Below are 19,636 nucleotides of genomic sequence, written 5' to 3'. Positions count from 1 at the left end.
GTAAACGTATCTTATTTCTGCTATAATATTTTGCGAATAATCTCATGTATTGCATTTTGCCGTCTAACAACTCAGCTCTGATTTATTTCACATATTTTAGCTTCGTCTTAGATATACTTCGTAGTGGGAATGCGATTTCATAAGCACGTTTTACTATGTTCGAAGCAAATTTTCGCAACATTACTAGTCTGATGCATTGTAAAACCGATATGTTAGGAAGGGAGATTATAATGTTTAAGGGTAAAACGCCCTTCTAATAGGAAACGATGATCAGGGATAGCTGAATTCTATATATACCAAGTAGCAGAACTTGTTTACCCAGTGAAACACGCCACTGGTGAAATCCGAAACATGCGGTATTTATCTTTTCGACTTACCTTAGGACGAACTGATTTTTCTAAATACAGTTGACGTCTAGCCTTTCATTCTAATCATTCAAATAGCCCTTCATAAATAAATCAAGTCAGTAATTATTTACTAACAACCAGTAGAAAACTGTTAACCAATGTTCTGAACTGTTATTTAGTAGTACATTTCGTTTCCACATAAATCTAAATAGTTTACTTTTTTTGTGTTTTTAGATATTGCATACCTTCCGTTACCGGCACTTGATAAAGACATCAACGACCAACTAGATACTATTAATTACTGCGCTCATTTAACTGTAAGCCTACACCACCTCGTATTAAATGATAATGTTAATGATGATGGTAAATTATGTTGACTAACACATCACAATGTTTGATTTATTTCATTTTGTGATTACACAAGAAAAACTCACTGCTGAAATTTTCCCCAGCTTACAATCAATACAATTTCGCATACATAGTACAAAATATACGATAGATTTGGACGAATATTTTTTGTACAAGCAACTATAATTGTTTGAAAGGACTAGATTTTCTGAATATATTCCTTTTCTAGTTCTTTTCGTTGAGATAAGACATAATTAACTTCGATTCATTATTTCACTTTATTATTATGTGTATTTCCTTACAGTGTATAAAATAACACATTATGCTTTTCTGATTCACTTGGTTTTCCATGTAAATTTTGTTCAGAAAAGTGCGGTTAATTAAACTGGAGTTCTGTAGTGTACCGAATCGAACAATATTTGACAGTACTTTTACAATAAGATATTTTACATGTCTTATAATCCCATGATGATAGATTTTTAGTGATAGCTGTCCAAGTTAGAACCTATTGAAATAAATAATTCGACCACAAAGCTTTCCAAGCGCAGTTTGGAAATGTTTAGTCTTAATACCTTAAATGAATTTATGTACAATCAGCTATAAACAAAGTTCCTCTACACTATACAAATAAATTTAATGGAAGTCGTTTCTCGAACAAGTAAAGTCTTTACTATGTAGTTCATGACATAGAATCTGGATATACAGTTCAAAAACAAAATACTACTCAAGTCTTATGACCGCAAACGAAAAACACTTATTTTTGAGCAGCTACTATTTCCTCATTGATTTAAAACGTTAGCATTGGGTTTTGGATTTGAGTGAACATTCTTATTCATATAAATGAATATAATAATGAAAAGACTGATATCAGCAGAACCAACAAACTCATGTCAAAGTCTTTAAGATTAAGACGAATTTCAACATTCTTTTATATTGTAATGAATGAGAACACGAGTGGAGACAATCGAATGTATTTAAGCACAAATTGTGATAATCATACAATAAACAGTTAATTTGCAAAATAACAATCAATTGCCTCAATCTTAACTGTTCCTTCCGCAAACATCAGTCCGTCTTCTCTGATTTCATTGTTCATGCATTTTCATACCGATCACGCTTCATTCCTGTTCGTCCCTTATCGATCTTCTGCCAAAATACATTCTATCCCCGACCGTCACCATGTACTACTTGTATGGATATAAGTAGACTACACTACAATATCACCATCGGGTAGAAGCGGTATTCACTGTGGTTCAAAATTTGAAATACGCGACATGGCTGCTACAAAACACCTGATCCGCACCCACATAATTTGGGGAAATCGCATGTTTGTGCTGTCGAAGTAGTATTCATGTATTTCTATCACACTGCTTTTTTATAATATGATGGCTACACAAAGAATTTAGTCAATTGATGATCTACCCTTGTAGCTGTAGACTGTAACGTACGTTCCTGTATACGATAGCTTTAAAGATGCTTAGAAGCGTGTGTTCCCAGTCACTTTCAGTGACCTGTAAGTGTAAAGTAGTTGCGTGAGTGACGAAGATATACGATTCAAAATTGACCATCACCTAACCGGAAGTAGGCACCTAACGTGCCAATCTCAGCTACACATGGCACTGCCATTGAAGTAGAAATGGTCACCATTATTAGCAGTAACTGATGTCTTTATATCATTGCATGTTTTAAAATACTGAACATGCTGAGACTTTTGTTTCTTAGACGAACAGTGAAACTATTTCAGATTATAAAGTGAGATCTATTAACAGTTTCTCCTATGGATAGCTCCGAATGCACTTATGGTATAATTATGCTTATCATACTATCGTAATAGATTTGTATGACGCACCACTGAATATCAATTTGATACACTGAAAAATAAATTTTAAAAAACCCAGAGTTGGAAGTTCCTATAATTCCTCGCATTTTACTGAAACGGGGACTATAAATTGTTGTGCCCCGATAACAATAGTGAGTGGTAGCTTTGGCATTCATTTATGGACCAGTATTATGCATATATTTATTATCGTATAATTGCTAAATAACTAAACAATTCATACTCATGTTCCCCTTATTATAAGCTTTATTTTACCTACAGACTATTATTGTACGATTAACCATTCTTGAGTTATCCCTAGTCTATTAATTGCTGCCTCCCACATTCACAGCCACATTTGGCTAAATCTTGTACAAATGTTATTTCCTATTTTATCGGTACGATGTGGTCAGTCTATTTGGTATATAAACTCAGTATGTTTGAAATACAATGATTCATACCGCAGAGGCTGTTATTGGTGTTCTGGACTTAACTGGCTGGGCTAGGCAGAAAGCAGGGCCGACAAGTACTCTAGACTCCTCGTACGGTTTTCGTGTGTCACTGTTCCAATCGATAATTTGCTGCTCTCTGATTGGCGGTCTTATCACGTCACACATTAACAAGGCACCCACTCGGCTACAAGTTATAACATAAATAATCACTGAACCAGTTAAAATAGTTCACTCAAGAATGTAGTTGACCTCAACCAACTAAAGTAACAAGTTCTTAAGGATATGACAAGCACATATACTTACGATATGTATTGAGAGATACTTGGTAAAAAGAGACCCACTACTGATTAACCTGTAAAACGAATGAGATTGTATTTTAATGTTACCAATTCCTGTTAGATAACTGTAAATAAAAATGTGTAGTCATCATTTGGGAATGAGATTCCCTAGGTTTAAATAAATCTCGATTTTATGTCTTAGAACACGACACAAAAAAGGGTTGGTGCTCACTAGTAATAACTTTCTGATCTTCTAAAAGAATTTCCTTGACCATCACATGTAGAAGAATCCATAGAATTTCTAAATAACGTGGACAGTTCTAGAACTACTTATTTCTAATCGATTATGGCTGGTATTTATATTATTTGGATGAATATCTGAATTGACTTACGAATAATTCCATTCATCAGTTTTTATTTATTTAAACACAAAGATTGGTACAAGGAGGCACCAAATATATATGCGTCACATTTTGTTATGGGATTTGTGTGAGGGTTGGGATGCTGTCCGGGCGCCTCAACCAAGGCAGGTAGTTTTCTTAGGAGGCCACTCCCCGAGCCTTCGACTAAAAGATCTAATCCACAAGGCGATGAGGCGACGTTAGGAGATGCAGTTCCATGTTATGCGGTGACCAACAATATGTTCATACGCCACTTTTTCCTTTACGATCCTAGGACCCGTATGCACCATGGGTTTGGAATCAGGGTTTCTCAACTCCCCTGGGTGGATCCTCCGTACCCACCGACCCGGTTAGAGCGCCGAACATTCGCTTCTCATCCTCTCAAATTCGTGAACACCCCCGACGTGAGAATGACTTCGCTGGCAGTGGCTGTATACGCGTGGTCATGTGAGGGCATTTTGAGAGGGAGAACGGACTCTCCCCAACCTCGGTGGTACCTGGGCACTCAGGAGCCCTTCATCAGTATCCTTACACTTTAGATTGGTAAGAAAGAATCCTCAAATTTAATTATTTGACACCGTGCTAACTTCCACAATTTAGTTATGAATTCGTATGTACAGACAAGTTTTAGTGTTAAAAAAATCAAGAAGAATAAAATTTACTTTGTATTTGAGAACATTTGTAAACACAAAAACACAAACTAGTTTCTTTTTCGACGCCCTTTTTTGCGTCTTAAACGCTTCAGCTGTTTCTTCTTTTTCTAAATTTCAATCATTAAGTATAACAACAAACCTCACCTTTGTTGGGGGCGGTTTATATTCCAATTCTTCATCCGACTACGTTTAAAAAAGTGTATACAAGATTAGCAGAAATATATTTAGTTATTTACTAGAAGTTGACAATATCTAAATACATCACCTGAATGTTAGTTAGCACATAGAGAAGACTATCACAAACTGAATCGGACTACTAGTGATATATGACTGTGATACCAGTTGCCGCAAATGTAAATGATGCTTTAATTGGACACTGACATCAAAGCAGCAACCGACATGTAAATCAAATGGCAGATTATTAAGGTAATAAGGCTCAGAAATGGTCCACGCGGGTTGTTTTTGACTGTTGATTATTAATGGTATATTTAAACACAAGTACTGGTAAGATTCAAAGAACTCTTGAATCGAACAGATTCACTGAACCCACCCAAAACCTATGGACCTCCAAATCGATATTGGCCCATCAACAATTGAAGAGTTCAGCATGACCGTCAGAAAAATCAAGAGTGGCAAAGCAGCAGGACCAGACAACATTCCAGCAGAGACACTGAAAGCAGATTTAGCAGTAACTACTAAGATACTCCGCATTCTCTTCAGTAAGATTTGGGATGAAAAACAAGTACCAACAGACTGGAAAGAAGGACTCCTGATCTCAACAAGTGCGATAACTACGGGGGCATCACTCTCCTCTCAATACCAGGAAAAGTCTTCAACAGAGTATTGTTAAACAGAATGAAGGACTCTGTAATACAGATCAAATCGCAACTCTACGGATCATTGTGGAACAATCAATTGGATGGGATTCATCACTCTACATCAACTTCACTGACTACGAGAAAGCATTTGATAGTATGGACAGGACAACACTATGGAGGCTTCTTTGACACTACGGCGTACCTGAGAAGATAGTCGATGTCATACGGAATTCCTATGACGGATTAAACTGCAAAACCGTGCACGGAGGACAGTTGACAGACTCGTTCGAGGCGAAGACCGGTGTCAGGCAAGGTTGCTTACTCTCACCCTTTTTCTTTCTCCTGGTGATCGACTGGATCATGAAGACGTCAACATCTGGAGGGAAGCACGGGATACAGTGGACAGCTAGGATGCAGCTGAACGATTTAGACTTCGCAGATGATCTGGCTCTTCTATCACACACGAAACAAGTGCAGGATAAGACGACCAGTTTAGCAGCAGCAGTAGTCTTTAACATACAAAAAGGGAATAGCAAGATTCTCTGATACAACACATGTACCAATCAAATCACACTTGACGAAGAAGCTTTGGAGAACGTAAAAACTCCTACATATCTGAACAGCAACATTGATGAATACGGTGGATCTGATGCAGATGTGTTATGTCCCCTGGTGAATTATGAATGGTAACTCTAAGGACTATTTATCGACCAATGTATTATGCCTATTTCCTATTGTACAATTGTTACGTAACTAAACTATTTATATTCGTGTTTCTCTTATCATTAGCTTTATTTTGATCTTTGATTTATTATCATACGATTCTTGAGTTATAATCAGTTTATTGATTACTTTGGTTGTATAAAAACCCAGTATGTTTGTAAATAATGATTCATATTGCCGAGGCTGTTATTTGTGTTCTGCACTTAACTGGCTGGGCTAGGCAGATAGCAGGGCCGATACGCACTCAAGACTGCTCGTACGATTTCAAGTATCATTTGCGTCCGATCAATAAAATTCGCTCATCTCTAATTGCACGTTCATATATAATTACGAGTCATACGTTATAACAGATGTGAAGCAAGAGCAGCATATCTACAATTGAAGAACATCTGGAACTCAAAACAACTGTCAACCAACACCAAGATCAGAATTTTCAATACAAATGTCAAGATAGTCCTGATGTATGGGGCGGAAACCTGGAGGACTACGAAAGCCATCATCCAGAAGATACAGGTGTTTATTAACAGTTGTCTACGCAAGATACTTCGGATACTTTGGCCAGACACTATCAACAACATTCTACTGTGGGAGAGAACAAACCAGATTCCAGTGCAGGAGAAAATCAGGAAGAAGCGCTAGAAGTGGATAGGACACACATTGAGGGAATCACCCAACTGCGTCATAAGACAAGTCCTCGCATGGAATCCTGAAGGCCAAAGGAAAAGAGGAAGACCGAAGAACACATTACGCCAAGAAATGGAGACAGACATGAGAATAATAGACAAAATCAGGAGAGAACTAGAAAGGGAGGCCGAGGACACAATGGGCTGTAGAATGCTGGTCTGCTAAACAAGACAATAACTACTTACTTACTTATTTAAGCCTGTTACCCCTCATGGAATAGCATAGGCCGCTCACTATCGAACTCTTTCCTGGGCAATCCTTTCCAGTTCTTTCCTGTTGTTATTCATCCTTTTCAAGTCTGGTTTAAATCCCGATGTAGTGTGTTCTTTGGCCTTCCTCTTTTAGGTTTCTATTCGGGATTCCAAGTTATCGCTTCCCTAGTGATGCAGTTTGATTTCCGCAACGTATGTTCTATCCAGCTCCAGCGTCTTCTAATTTCCTCTTCAGTTGGAAGCTGGTTTGTCCTCTCCCATAGTAGGCTGTTGCTGATACTATCCAGTCGATGATTGCAGTAGTTCTCCAAGTTTCAGCTCCGTACGGTAGAACTCTTGACGTTCGTATTGAAGATTCTGACTTTGATGTTGGCTTGCACACGGTTGTTTTGAGTTCCATATGTTCTTCAATTGTAGAAATGCTATCCTTGTTTTGCCAATCCTTGCTTATATATCTGCATCAGATCCTTCTTGTTCGTTGATGGTTTTACCCAGGTACGTCTCCGAAACGCGCACACAGCATCCGAGTAGCGTCATTCATTTGACCTCACCATGTCATAATAAAGAGCCAACTCGATTCACACTCCGTGTATCTGAAAGCCCTGATGCTGCTTCCCGTGGCCTCGCTGGCGTAGGTATAACATTGAGACCTAGGGCAGAACTAGCTCTTTTAGACTCAATCCCAGTAGACAGTCGTTTGTGCGCTGTTCGACTAAACGGAACAGTAAGGACTCGGAAAGATAGGGATACTCGTCGTTGCCTCTCCGTCGTCTCTGCCTAATCTCCAACTGACTGCAGCTCATATGAAGTAATAGATGAAAAGCCAGGAGCTCTGATGTAGTAATAGTGGCTGGTGACTTTTATGCTCAAGTAGGTAAACTTAGCAAAAGGGGAAGACACCTGGGTGGATCTTATGGAGTCGTGGCTCAAAGAACAGATAATGGCGACCGTCTGTTGCAACTATGCTCAGATAACCGCCTGTTTCTTGCAAATACTAACTGTGAGCACGAGGAAAAACATCTTTTGACAAGGCGACCCCCGAATTCGTCCCAACGTTGAACCCAACTAGATCACATCACTATCAGCCACCGATGGAGGGGCTCGATAGAAGACTGTCGCTCATTCTGGAGCACATGTTTAGATTCAGATCATGCTCTTGTGCGAGCACGTATCTGTCTGCGTCTTACTGGACGTAGGAAAGACACTGCAGGGTAACCTCCTAGGGTTCTACTTAATGATAGACAATCTAGGAGTACATTTCAGGAACAACTAGAAAAACAGTTAGGCAGCCATGTAAGTTTTGTCCACCCTGAAGCAGCGTGGAACGACATCCGAAAAGCTGTGGAAACAGCAGCGATATCTGCTAGTAAGGTAAACCATAAAGTTAGGGAGAAACACTGGATCTCAGCAACAGCTACCGCACTGATAGATGCTCGAAAACTCATCCAATCTGGCTCTGAACATGACGAAGAGCGGAGTCAGCTTAAGCGCAGGTTAATAAGAAGCCTACGCAATGATCACGAACAGTGGTGGGTAGCGAAAGCAAGAGAGATGGAAAAGGTAGCGGCAATAGGTAACAGCAGACAACTATTCAGACTTGTTAAACAAACCGCTTGTAGGAACCCAACTATCAGCGAAACTATCTCGGAAAAAGATGGACATATTATTCATTCTCAATCCAGGAGATTGGATCGATGGGCAGAACACTTTAGGGGTCAGTTCAACTGGCCTTCAGCCACACTTCGGTTTCCCACGATCCCCAGTCGACCTGAATGGCAAGTTAATGTAAATCCTCCAACTCTTTACGAGGTTGAAAAAGCTATAGGAAATCTGAAGCGAGGGAGAGCAGCAGGCCCTGACAGGTTTACTCCTGAGATTTTTAAGGATGGCGGTCTAGTACTAGCAGCGAGATTGACCATCCGCTGACCACTACAGTTTCATGTAATTAAATACGGTCTAATTACATGCATCCGAATGTATATAAATCATAAAGATCCACACTTAAGCATTTCCCTAACCTGGTATAGTACATGAACCAACAAATAATCAAGTACTGAACATTTTGATGGCAAATTTTTTAGGAGCAAACAACAGAGCAAACGGTAAAATACCTAAAAATAAATAGCTGCACATCGCCATACACATTTCAGCTTCAATAAAATTAGATGATGAACAAATTAAATAAGACTTGGAGATTTTGTAGATAAACTTAGAACTTTCCAAAGCTCATTTATCAAGCATAGGTACCATGAAACAGGCAAAAATGAAATTAACAGTAACCAGAAGCTCTGAGGAACTCCTGTCTAATTTAAAATTTAAGTTATGGTCTTATTTTTTAGATCAGGCTGGTGTAGCTGTTCATGATTAGTTTGGAATGCTATTTTGTAAGAGAACAAATCAGAAAAAGCTACTATCAAGTCGAAATATTTGATTTCTTTGTGAATTAGAGGTTAACTAAGCAATTTATTTAGGGGGAACTTAACCACCTATTACGATTGTTAAGCATAAAGTTTATATGCTATACGCATGACTTACACTTTGTAAAAGTATTTGCATTTGTTTCAGTCTTGAGGAAGTATCGGATAAACCACGTGGGAGTAAAGAGCGTTCAATTCGCTTCTCTTGTTTTGTTATTTTCAGACGGGTGAAGTTTTCTTCCTCATAACTAAGAGATAGTCAGTAGTCAGTAACATACAGTACTTCTGTTTTTCTTTCATTTTTCTTCGTGCAAAACTTTCTTCGGAACCACATCCAAACTGAATAGATAAAAAATAGCTTAGTAATTTAACATACATAAACTTCTTTAGGCAAATCTTCTGATTCATTTAAATCAGTATCTTCTAAAATAAACCGAGCCGCTCTCAGCTTGGCCCTTTCTATTGACGGTTTTTTCTTGCCTTCCTCTAATGGAATAAAACATTAATGATCTAAGTACCTACCAAAGAAGACTGGAGTCAAGTGTGGTGGTTGATAAACACCATTAGGCTTCAAATCCTTCTCAACCGTTACGGATTCACATACTGGCCTACTGATTATGTTCTTATTTAACAATACGGAAGGCAACTGGAAAAACGTACCACAAATCTACCAAGGTTTGGCTTTAACTCGGTTTCATCCATAATTAATAATAATCGTTGTGCTTGTCACTACAGAAGTGCTTCTTGTTCAGTGAAGTGACTACGCATTACGGCAAAAACTGAAGGACAGAAAAATCTAAAGGTAAACTACAGTTATGAATTAGGAATAATTATTTCAAAACTCCAACTGGCGCTACCGTAATCATAGATTTTAATAATCTTGGAAAGTTTATTATCAACGCGTTACTGCGGGGAGATTTGGTGTCTGTCACATAATGTCAAGGAAAATAGAATCCCCGCTAATTTCGTAACTGTCATGGGTAGATATGCCTATTGTTTCGTAAAGAATCTTGTGTAGCCTGGAAAAGTAATCCTACTTCCATTTGAAAAACTATAAAGATTATTAGCAGATCATTCGGAAAACGTAAAAGAGCACAGTATGGTAAAGTACTTTGCGCTACAAATCAGACAAGATATTTTAGTCTACAGCCTAAGACCCGGGGTTTTAAATGGAATTTGGGGGAAAACAACTTAATATTCAACTTTTCAGCAGACCGATTGGTGATATAAATGATTTTGCCAAATGGTAAATATTTCTGTTTCACGTATGAAGATATTAATAATGGTTCTATAAACGCAATCACAACGCATGACGTTCTATTATCGAACGTGAAGAAACCTACTACACCACAATCATGTTCATTTAAAATTCTTTCACTGCACGAACTATCCGTCGACTTCTGTATCTTTCGCATATATTATATACCTTTATTATATGGATAATAAATATGCATATACACCATCGTATGCATTTCCAACATATTTGAGATGAGCTAATGCAAACCAACTGATTTCTTTGAGCTCATTTCTTTATGTTAAGATACGGCCCCAGTTATTTGATACCATTTAATGAAGATAGTCTAGCCACTTATCTACAATAATCCAAGTGGATTCCAAAGTTATTTGGAAGTACATATGTTTTGAGTATAACCGAATGTATGTTGTAGGCCAGTCAGTTTGTCATCACCTGCAATTGGTTGGTCGTAATATGAAAAATTTGATCAAAATAAGTAAATAAACTTATTGGCGGACCGATCAGTGTAAATAAGCACACAAAGAGAAGACAATAAATAATGGGATAAGACGGTAATGTAGAGTTACTAATGAGGGTAATCAGTAATAATGGATAAATCGCAAGACATGGTGAGGCCATACAAGTGCACACCATCTTTCCCGTGAGTGCGTACAGCAGACAGCTGTTCCAGGGGAATGAAGACAAACCATGCGTACGCATATTGCTAAGTTTCCTTTTAGAACTTCTTAGTGGCTCGACTGTAGTTAAAGTCGCTAGGAGGGTGTTTCAGGTACAGCTGACTCGTAATGAGGTGTGACCCTAAATGTGCTCTCTCTTTGACGTGCTGTTTGTCGAGGGTCGACTTTGTAAGCGAAATGGTGAGGTCTAGATGAGATGATTTTATTGGGGTAACTTGGAGCACTCGGTATTATATACACTATTATTAGGGTCGTTTTATTCTCACGTAACCTAACGAGTATAATCCCGTAGAGAAGTCGGTCATCATGAGCTTTTCTCCCAATCCTATGACATACTTTGCCACACAACTCATTATTTGCCCCAAGAGTTTTAGAAAAGAGCACAATTTCGTAGGTTTCAAGAAATGGGTGAATGTAAGCTATAGATAGTGTCGAAAAGAGCTCGGGTCAGAATTATCACCTGGATGGTTCAAGTGATTGAAGACGCAACGGAGGCGCTTGTTCTACCGGCTTTTGTATCTATTAGTAGTGGATCACTAATACATTCAGGTGGGAACCCATTTATATTTAAAGAGCAAGAGAGAAATACTAGTAAATTACAATGAAATATCGCCGAGTCCTCAAAAACGTCAAGTTTTCTCCCAAAGGACTCCAGCGAAGTTGTTTGGACGAACTCAGCCGGTAACAAACTTCAGAGGTTGACTGCTCGTAAGGAGTAGACTTGATATATAAATGTTGGATATCCAACAGTTCGAGCTTTATTGATGAGACAGATACGGAGGGTTTATCAACCACTACACACTTTGGTGCACTGATTCTGAGGGTTATTCGAACGATTCAATTCACTGTAGTTGAAAAGTTGAAAGACTAAAGTATTTGCCAGGTAAATGCGTTTATATAAACGGATTAACCGCCGTCAGATATCCAACAGCGGTTGATGTTATTCAGGTTAAAAGAATGATTATTCGTGGTTATTACAAACTAAATGTATGTTATTAACTAAATGTTTTTATAATTAAGAAATACATGGGTCGGATGAACATGAACGTGCGAGGGATCAACTTGTCACTTCAGGAAGCACAACCTACCACAAACAAACTTCCCTCATTATTTCTTTACTTGACTAAACCCTTATGAATTGATCTTTGTAAAACCTTAATTTGTTGTTTCCTTTCATCGTCGCATGATGCTGGATCATTGACAACAACATCTTATTTGGCTGCACTCAGTGTTACGGATTGAAGTGGTTGGTCGTTTTTGCTCTTGGGCTGCTAGGATAGTGTAGCATTCTGTTGAGTCATTTCAGCGAGAGATTTGATCTCATTTCGTAGGGAGTATTCTTCTAGATTCTCAGTAAGTCATTTTGTAAATGGCGGTGGTCAAGCGATATTTTTGACGTTGTAGCGGTAAGTAAATCTGCAAAGTGAATGATTCTGTAAGTCTTAGACATTTTACTGGACACGCCCTATCTGAAAGTGCTTGGTCAAGCATGGGACCACTACTGTGCACACCATGAGGCCCATCTCTTGCAACAACTAATCAGCCAAGATCAGATTTCGACCCACTGACCATCTTCCCAATATATCTTCAGATCTCTTCATTCTTGACTTCTGGGTTGACTTGCTTTAGGATCCTTAAATTACAAATGTGTCCCTGACAACAGCGTTGTCAAACCCTGATTATCTAACACAGCTTTGTCTGTGAGCCTGGAGTGTTCTGATAAATCGAACGATGAACTGTTAGTCTATACCTTGCCGTGATGTTCTTCATGAAATATTTTTTCCGTGCTATGACATTTTTGTGTTCTCAGAATTCCGACTATGAAGGAATCCACAACCGGACCGACAATTTCTTGTTCTAACGCTCTCCATGCTTTGTCGACTCGTGCCTTGACATCTGCATTGTATCCTCATTGTCTACCAATGATGATTTCCAGGTTTGCAGAGGCGTTCACCTTTTTTGTTGATGCATGCGGTGTTGAACTTCAGGATCATGTCTTTTTTCTAGTGAGTTTTGAGACCTACTACCGTACAAACCGCCGCGACTCAGACTGCCTTTACCAGCTTTTTTGTTGTACATAAGATAGAAGAGCCAAGTCGTCTAAATTATTCAATTATATTCAAGGTGAAGGTTTTCGTCATCGAATCAACAGTTAGTAGGAAGAGAAAAGGTGAGAGTAGGTAACCTTGACTGACACCAGTCTTCAACCGGAATGAATTTGTAAACTGCCCTCCACGCAAACTTTGCAATGCAGCCTGTCGTAAAAGTTAACTATGATAGTGATAAACTTTTTAGGTTCTCCATAGTGTCAAAGAAGGCTCACACGCTTTTTCTATTCACTCTGTTGAATGTCCTCTCATAATCAAGCAAGTTAACATATAGTTGTGAGTCTCATTCACCTGATTATTCAACAATGATCCACACTGTCGCAGTTCGGTAGAGACATGGTCGATCCTTACAAAAGTCAACTTCTTCATCTCAAGGCCACGTGCCTACTGAGTTTTCATTCAGCTTCCTAAAGCTATTGCAAACTTCGCACGGTACCCATAGTAGTTCTCACACCTACTGAGACATTTCTTCCGTATCTTGACAAAGTATCCCTATTTTCAGTCCACTTGTCACTTATCTCTCCTTCCAGATGTTTTTATAGAAAACACAGAACATCATAGTTGCATCAATATCTGACTGCCTTGTTAATTCTTCTATTATTTGTATGACCTACGACGAGGTTCACATGTGATGCTTGGATGTACAGTAGGCCACCCTTAAACGTAGAGATCTAACTGATCGACAAAAGTTAGATCAGCTATTTCACAATATTGAATTTCAACATAGCCCAGCAGCAGAAATGTTGCTACGTGTGCAAGAGGTAATTAGTCATTAAACTTTTGAAGAACAGTCGACCCGTCCAGTTTAACTGAGTGAGGAATTTGTTTAGTATATGTCTTATCAACGCTCCATCTATCATAAAAAGGTAGATTTGGCCCTGTTAACATCCCCTTATCAACTGTCACATATAATGATACCTAAAACATAGACCATCAGTAGTAATGCCGATTTAGGTATGTCCCTGGACGACTATTTCCTATGTCAAAGTGATGGGTTACAAGGATGAGACGGAGACTGCCTTATACATGCCCACTCTAATGTGATATGCTAGAACCAAACAAACTACGCGATTCCGTGTGGATAGTTCTGAAGCCCTTAGATCTAATTTCATTACTGTTTGGTTGTGTTTACCGTCAACCCGACACATCAACAGGGGAAACAGCAGTATTGCCATACGTTTTTACGATCTCCTCGTCTCTGTTATTCACAGACAGGCGTACTTGTGGTGACTTCAACTCGTCTGGAATTTATTGGTTTCTAGTCAAATCACCAAAGTGTTTTGAGCTATTGTTTATTGCTTAGAGCTTCGGCAGTGGATTCAATACATCACTATCCCTGTCAGCCATCAAAGTATATTAACTTCAGTCCTCATCAGTAATCCTACCTTCGTTACCATGTATAATGAAAAAACGTTTATAGTTCATGACCACAACGGTCATCTCCAGTCTCGATATAAAAAGCGAACCACTAAACTTAAGACTACCACATGTCTTAGAGACTATCGCAATGATGATTGGGTAAACCTCTAAACTTGCCTATGAGGCATTGATTGCAGCACCTTTACCGTAAACACTACCGACAAGCTAACCAACATAGTCTGTCACAACACCAGAAATACCTACGATAAAACCTCACCTTCAGGTTACTAGAGCCCTAGGACTCATAATGGTTAGTACATACCGGTCGATATACAGAGATGTCCCAAATGCAAAGTGACTTTTATTAACTATATATCTAGAGTGAAAAGTGGCAGTTACCACTTAACCACAAGTGTGGGATCATGGTTTTTGGGGAACAACCACGAGCCACTGCTTTACTTCAATAAATGTAGGGTCCAGACACTCAGTTCATTGCATGATCTAGGCATGAATTACATAGGAAACCTAGAATTCGAGGAATATGTTTGCTCCATTATTTTGAAATCTAGATGGCTAGTGGACGTGATAATAAAGAATTTTTTCACAGTAAATGCTAAGTCTGCCGTTTACAAAATATTTGCACAATACTGCCCTCAATGCTGATAACTTTTCTCGAAAATGAATACCACAGACGAGATGCGAATAGAATTTGTTCAGAGCAGCTTCACACGTCGACTGCTAGGATATGACTCCATTCTCCACTTCTCAGCTATATATAGACATCTTACCTTAGAACATTTATGATGCCGTCGGCGAAGTAACAATCTAATATTATTCTACAAAATAGTAAATGGCCTCTGATTTCTAACTTCCTGTCCACTTACTATCTGTGGACCTACCTACAGACACAGGAATAACTCATATGCATTACTAACTGGAAAACACCTAAAACGAATGAGTTGTAAGTATTTCAACGCACAGTATAGTTTATCGTGGATTAGACTGTCAACAGCCTCTCTGCAACAATGACAGTACCACAAGGTCCAAAAGAGTAATAACCCTTTTTCCAGGTGCTAAAGAGCTTCACCATCTATTACCAGAACTTTCACCGAATTCTGAGGTATATTCGTGTGGACCGCTTAATATCTGTTCCTATATTGGGAACTATTGACCGATCATGAGCATGTAACAGCTCAGGTTGGTTGGTTAAGAGTTGACCCCAAACAACCAAGCATATGCTAAAACAGTATTGTTCAAGTATTCATTCACTTCCTTACTTTTTGTAAGCGTTATATTCCCTACTATCTTATATTGAATGTTGAGAGCCTTTGTTTGTCTGAACAGATAATCCCACGCTCCATTGTGACTGCGCGAAGATCGAAATAAAGACCTATTCACTACTTCTCTGGTTTCTTCTATCAATAGCACGAGGGTTACCTTAAGGCACGAAAAGCACACTTCGCCGCCACTTTCATTCATATAGGGGTACTTTGTCAAGATACGGAAGAAATGTCTCAGTAGGTGTGAGAACTACTATGGGTACCGTGCGAAGTTTGCAATAGCTTTAGGAAGCTGAATGAAAACTCAGTAGGCACGTGGCCTTGAGATGAAGAAGTTGACTTTTGTAAGGATCGACCATGTCTCTACCGAACTGCGACAGTGTGGATCATTGTTGAATAATCAGGTGAATGAGACTCACAACTATATGTTAACTTGCTTGATTATGAGAGGACATTCAACAGAGTGAATAGAAAAAGCGTGTGAGCCTTCTTTGACACTATGGAGAACCTAAAAAGTTTATCACTATCATAGTTAACTTTTACGACAGGCTGCATTGCAAAGTTTGCGTGGAGGGCAGTTTACAAATTCATTCCGGTTGAAGACTGGTGTCAGTCAAGGTTACCTACTCTCACCTTTTCTCTTCCTACTAACTGTTGATTCGATGACGAAAACCTTCACCTTGAATATAATTGAATAATTTAGACGACTTGGCTCTTCTATCTTATGTACAACAAAAAAGCTGGTAAAGGCAGTCTGAGTCGCGGCGGTTTGTACGGTAGTAGGTCTCAAAACTCACTAGAAAAAAGACATGATCCTGAAGTTCAACACCGCATGCATCAACAAAAAAGGTGAACGCCTCTGCAAACCTGGAAATCATCATTGGTAGACAATGAGGATACAATGCAGATGTCAAGGCACGAGTCGACAAACCATGAAGAACGTTAAAAGAAAAAGTCAACATCTGTACTTCTGTGGAATATTCTGACAACACTGAAGTCTCATTTTTCACACCAACGCTGAAACAGTTCTTTTTTACGGAGCTTAAACCCTGGGGAAATACCAACACTACCATAAACGTGCAATTATTTATAAACAGCGCTTTTTAAAATTTGCATTAGTCTCATTAGTGAGGGATCATGACCTATTCCAGAATGTAACAAATCAGATGAAAAGAAAATCGAAGAAAAAATATAATCGAATAGGATACAATTTAGGAAACCATTAAACTGTAACATAGGACATATCCTTACTTTTATTCCGCTAGGCAGGAATTCCAAGAGTTTTACAGATCATGATCAGCACTCGGCATCAATTAGATATCAGGTTCCAGAGTAGAGCTACTTAGAGATCCCTGATCAGTGGCCTGTTCTCTAAGTATGTAGCAGATTCAAGTTGTTAGGTGTGCAGCTGCTTGTTTGACTTCGAGAAAGCAGACCCGCTGGTCCTCCATATCTTGTTCCAGAATGTATACCTATGTGTGGTAGAACCGGGCTACAGTAATAATTGATGGAATAATCAGTTGTTGAGCTGAGAAAACGTGGGTTTCAAGTCGAATATATTTGAGGGTGCACTCAGTCATGACAACATTTCAAATTTACACAGAAATACGAGCATAAAAACAATGAATTCAACATATATGAGACGTAAATACGGAAAGAAGTCGACAAATGACATGAATTGCTGGGTATCAAGAGATCATATTCAAAGTCATCGATGAAGATACATTAGATTCGGGACAGTCGAACATTGGTGCCAACGAAATTTCTTGAAGGTGAACAAGGAAAATTATTTTGACAACCTCGAAACGAATGCTCGATTTTTAGCAAGAGTAAAGGGATGTTAGATCTTGAAACTGGCTAACAGCCTATAACTAATATTGTTTACTACGTCTAGCAGGGACAGCATGAAAATCGGATGTTTGTTAATCTGTAATTTTTACTTTGGAGTTTTTCTGGTATTACTAATATTTTGTTAGCAGTCACCTTTCGGACAATCTACTGGGTACACATTTCCACAGGAGCTTCTAACCGAAAATTGCAGGCATTTCGCCTGTGTTTTGGCTTAGTGCAATAGTCTTTGCCCTTGTATTGAGTAAGACCTTCAAGTAGCCTTACCCGCATGAATGTCTATATGAATTCAAATTAGTTATCCCATTTGTCAGTGTTATTTTCACCCATCATTATTTTCCCTTCATGTTTTACATCTATCTTTATGCCTGTGTAATGAGTGTGTAATACTTAGTGCGCGCGACAGCTTACATATTTGTTTCACTTAACTATTAAAGTGCCGATTATTTGACGTCTGACGACTCTTTCGTAAGGGGACACATACTTGTTAAAGTGTATTCATTCATTTATTCCCTTACACTGCTGTGCCCTGGTCATGTAATTTGAGCTACGTGTTGAAATTATGTTTCCCATTCACTCCTTGCCCTCTTCTGAAAACAATACACTGTTGGGCGGTCATTGTATTAACTACTATTCGGTCAACTGCTATAAGAAGTATAGGAACAATCAAGAAGATAAATCCAACAGTCTGTTTAAACGTCATTCATTTGTTCTAGAAGTCACAATGAAACCACTATGCTGTCTTGATTTTTAAAGATATCGTTTATTATTTCGTGAATATATGGCTATTTTATATACCATAATAGAACTCAGTACATGCTATTCATCTGAGTGATTGATCAGTTGCAAGGACTCAATTTATTTTGCAATGAATTGGAATTATTTTCTGATATTCTCTTTAGCTTTCCGATTTTTCTTCATTTACACTTATTACAGTCTTATGAGACGGCTATTGTACTAATATCTCCTGGGTCCCTTATCAGTGTATTAGCATCTAGGTGGAATCCCATTTCCTCACACCACATATATGTTGGTTATAAAAAGGTCTTCTAGATACTTCAACTACAGTCTCTATGGTTTGCCGTTCCAGATGAATGCTAGATGACTAAGTTTGGCCAGATCGAACGTTGTTTGCTAGCTTAGAACTGGATGAGTTTTATTACAACCAACTTTACTGATGCTGTATGCTTGTATCTCCTCTTTTTACCATTGATTTTTTTCTCATTATCTTTTAACCCTCCTATTATTTCATTTCGTTTCATTATTTAACGTATGTTTACCCGTCATGGCTTCATACTATATCACCATGACTTACACAACCAAATAAATTACTACCTCACTAAGCAATAACTACTATCTCCAGCAACTATTAAAATAACTGAGGAACAAGAAGAGATTGATGAATAAATTAAAAAACGTAGACAAAAATCCAGAAGATTGTAGCTGTAAATAATTCCCCAAAATCAATAGCTTTTTAGGTGTCCGATATTGGATGCTGACCACATTAGTTTTAGTGAACTTGTTTAACTGGAGGCGTTTGGTCTGCATCCGCACCAGATCACGTTACAACACAGCGTGGGAAACATCTACGATCGTTAGCCAGATTAGAACAATCACTTCTCGATATATTGATAAAGCATCAAATATATCTTCCAACCCCTTCGCTTCTGACTACTGATTTTAACTGGTTGGGCATGATTCGATTATAGAAAGCGTTACTGGTTAATAGTTGTCAAACTATAATACTGGTGGTATCTTCAAGATTAAACAACCTATCGATAGGATCACTGAAGCTGAGTGTCTGGATGCGATCTAATTGTTTGGAACCTCAATCTAACATCAAGAAAGTAGCGCAAGTAATTCGATCAGATTTGACTAGCTCTTCTAATGATATTGAGCATCATTATCAATGAACAGAAATCTGTGTTTTAGAACAATGTGGATTACAATCCCCTTCTTG

The 19,636-nt window shown here is 38.5% G+C and overlaps 2 protein-coding genes across 2 annotated transcripts in view; one reads left to right on the top strand and one right to left on the bottom strand.

The window, feature by feature from the left end:
* Positions 1–1,077, top strand: part of Smp_141860 (putative heat containing protein) — a gene marked incomplete at its 5' end in the record, with an annotated part of 84,553 nt that extends 83,476 nt beyond the window's left edge. The window contains one exon of the mRNA XM_018788550.1: positions 582–1,077. Coding sequence (XP_018654082.1) covers positions 582–724 — 143 coding nt within the window. The 3' untranslated portion in view covers positions 725–1,077. The remainder of the gene's footprint in view (positions 1–581) is intronic.
* A 3,247-nt stretch (positions 1,078–4,324) lies between these two features.
* On the bottom strand, positions 4,325–11,965 carry Smp_036550.1 (hypothetical protein). The gene is made up of 8 exons (XM_018788549.1): positions 11,682–11,965; positions 9,810–9,928; positions 9,672–9,771; positions 9,526–9,635; positions 9,433–9,488; positions 9,268–9,397; positions 4,440–4,478; positions 4,325–4,402 (listed from the first exon to the last, which is right to left on the bottom strand). The coding sequence occupies exons 2-8, from the start codon at positions 9,849–9,851 to the stop codon at positions 4,343–4,345; spliced, it is 537 nt and encodes a 178-aa protein (XP_018654081.1). The 5' UTR covers positions 9,852–9,928; positions 11,682–11,965; the 3' UTR covers positions 4,325–4,342.
* Positions 11,966–19,636: the final 7,671 nt, after the last annotated feature.

Source organism: Schistosoma mansoni, chromosome W (assembly GCF_000237925.1).
Source record: "Schistosoma mansoni strain Puerto Rico chromosome W, complete genome".
NCBI classification, from domain to species: Eukaryota; Metazoa; Platyhelminthes; class Trematoda; order Strigeidida; family Schistosomatidae; genus Schistosoma; species Schistosoma mansoni.
The sequence above is the reverse complement of the archived record's forward strand: the minus strand, read 5'-3'. Positions and strand labels throughout refer to the sequence as shown.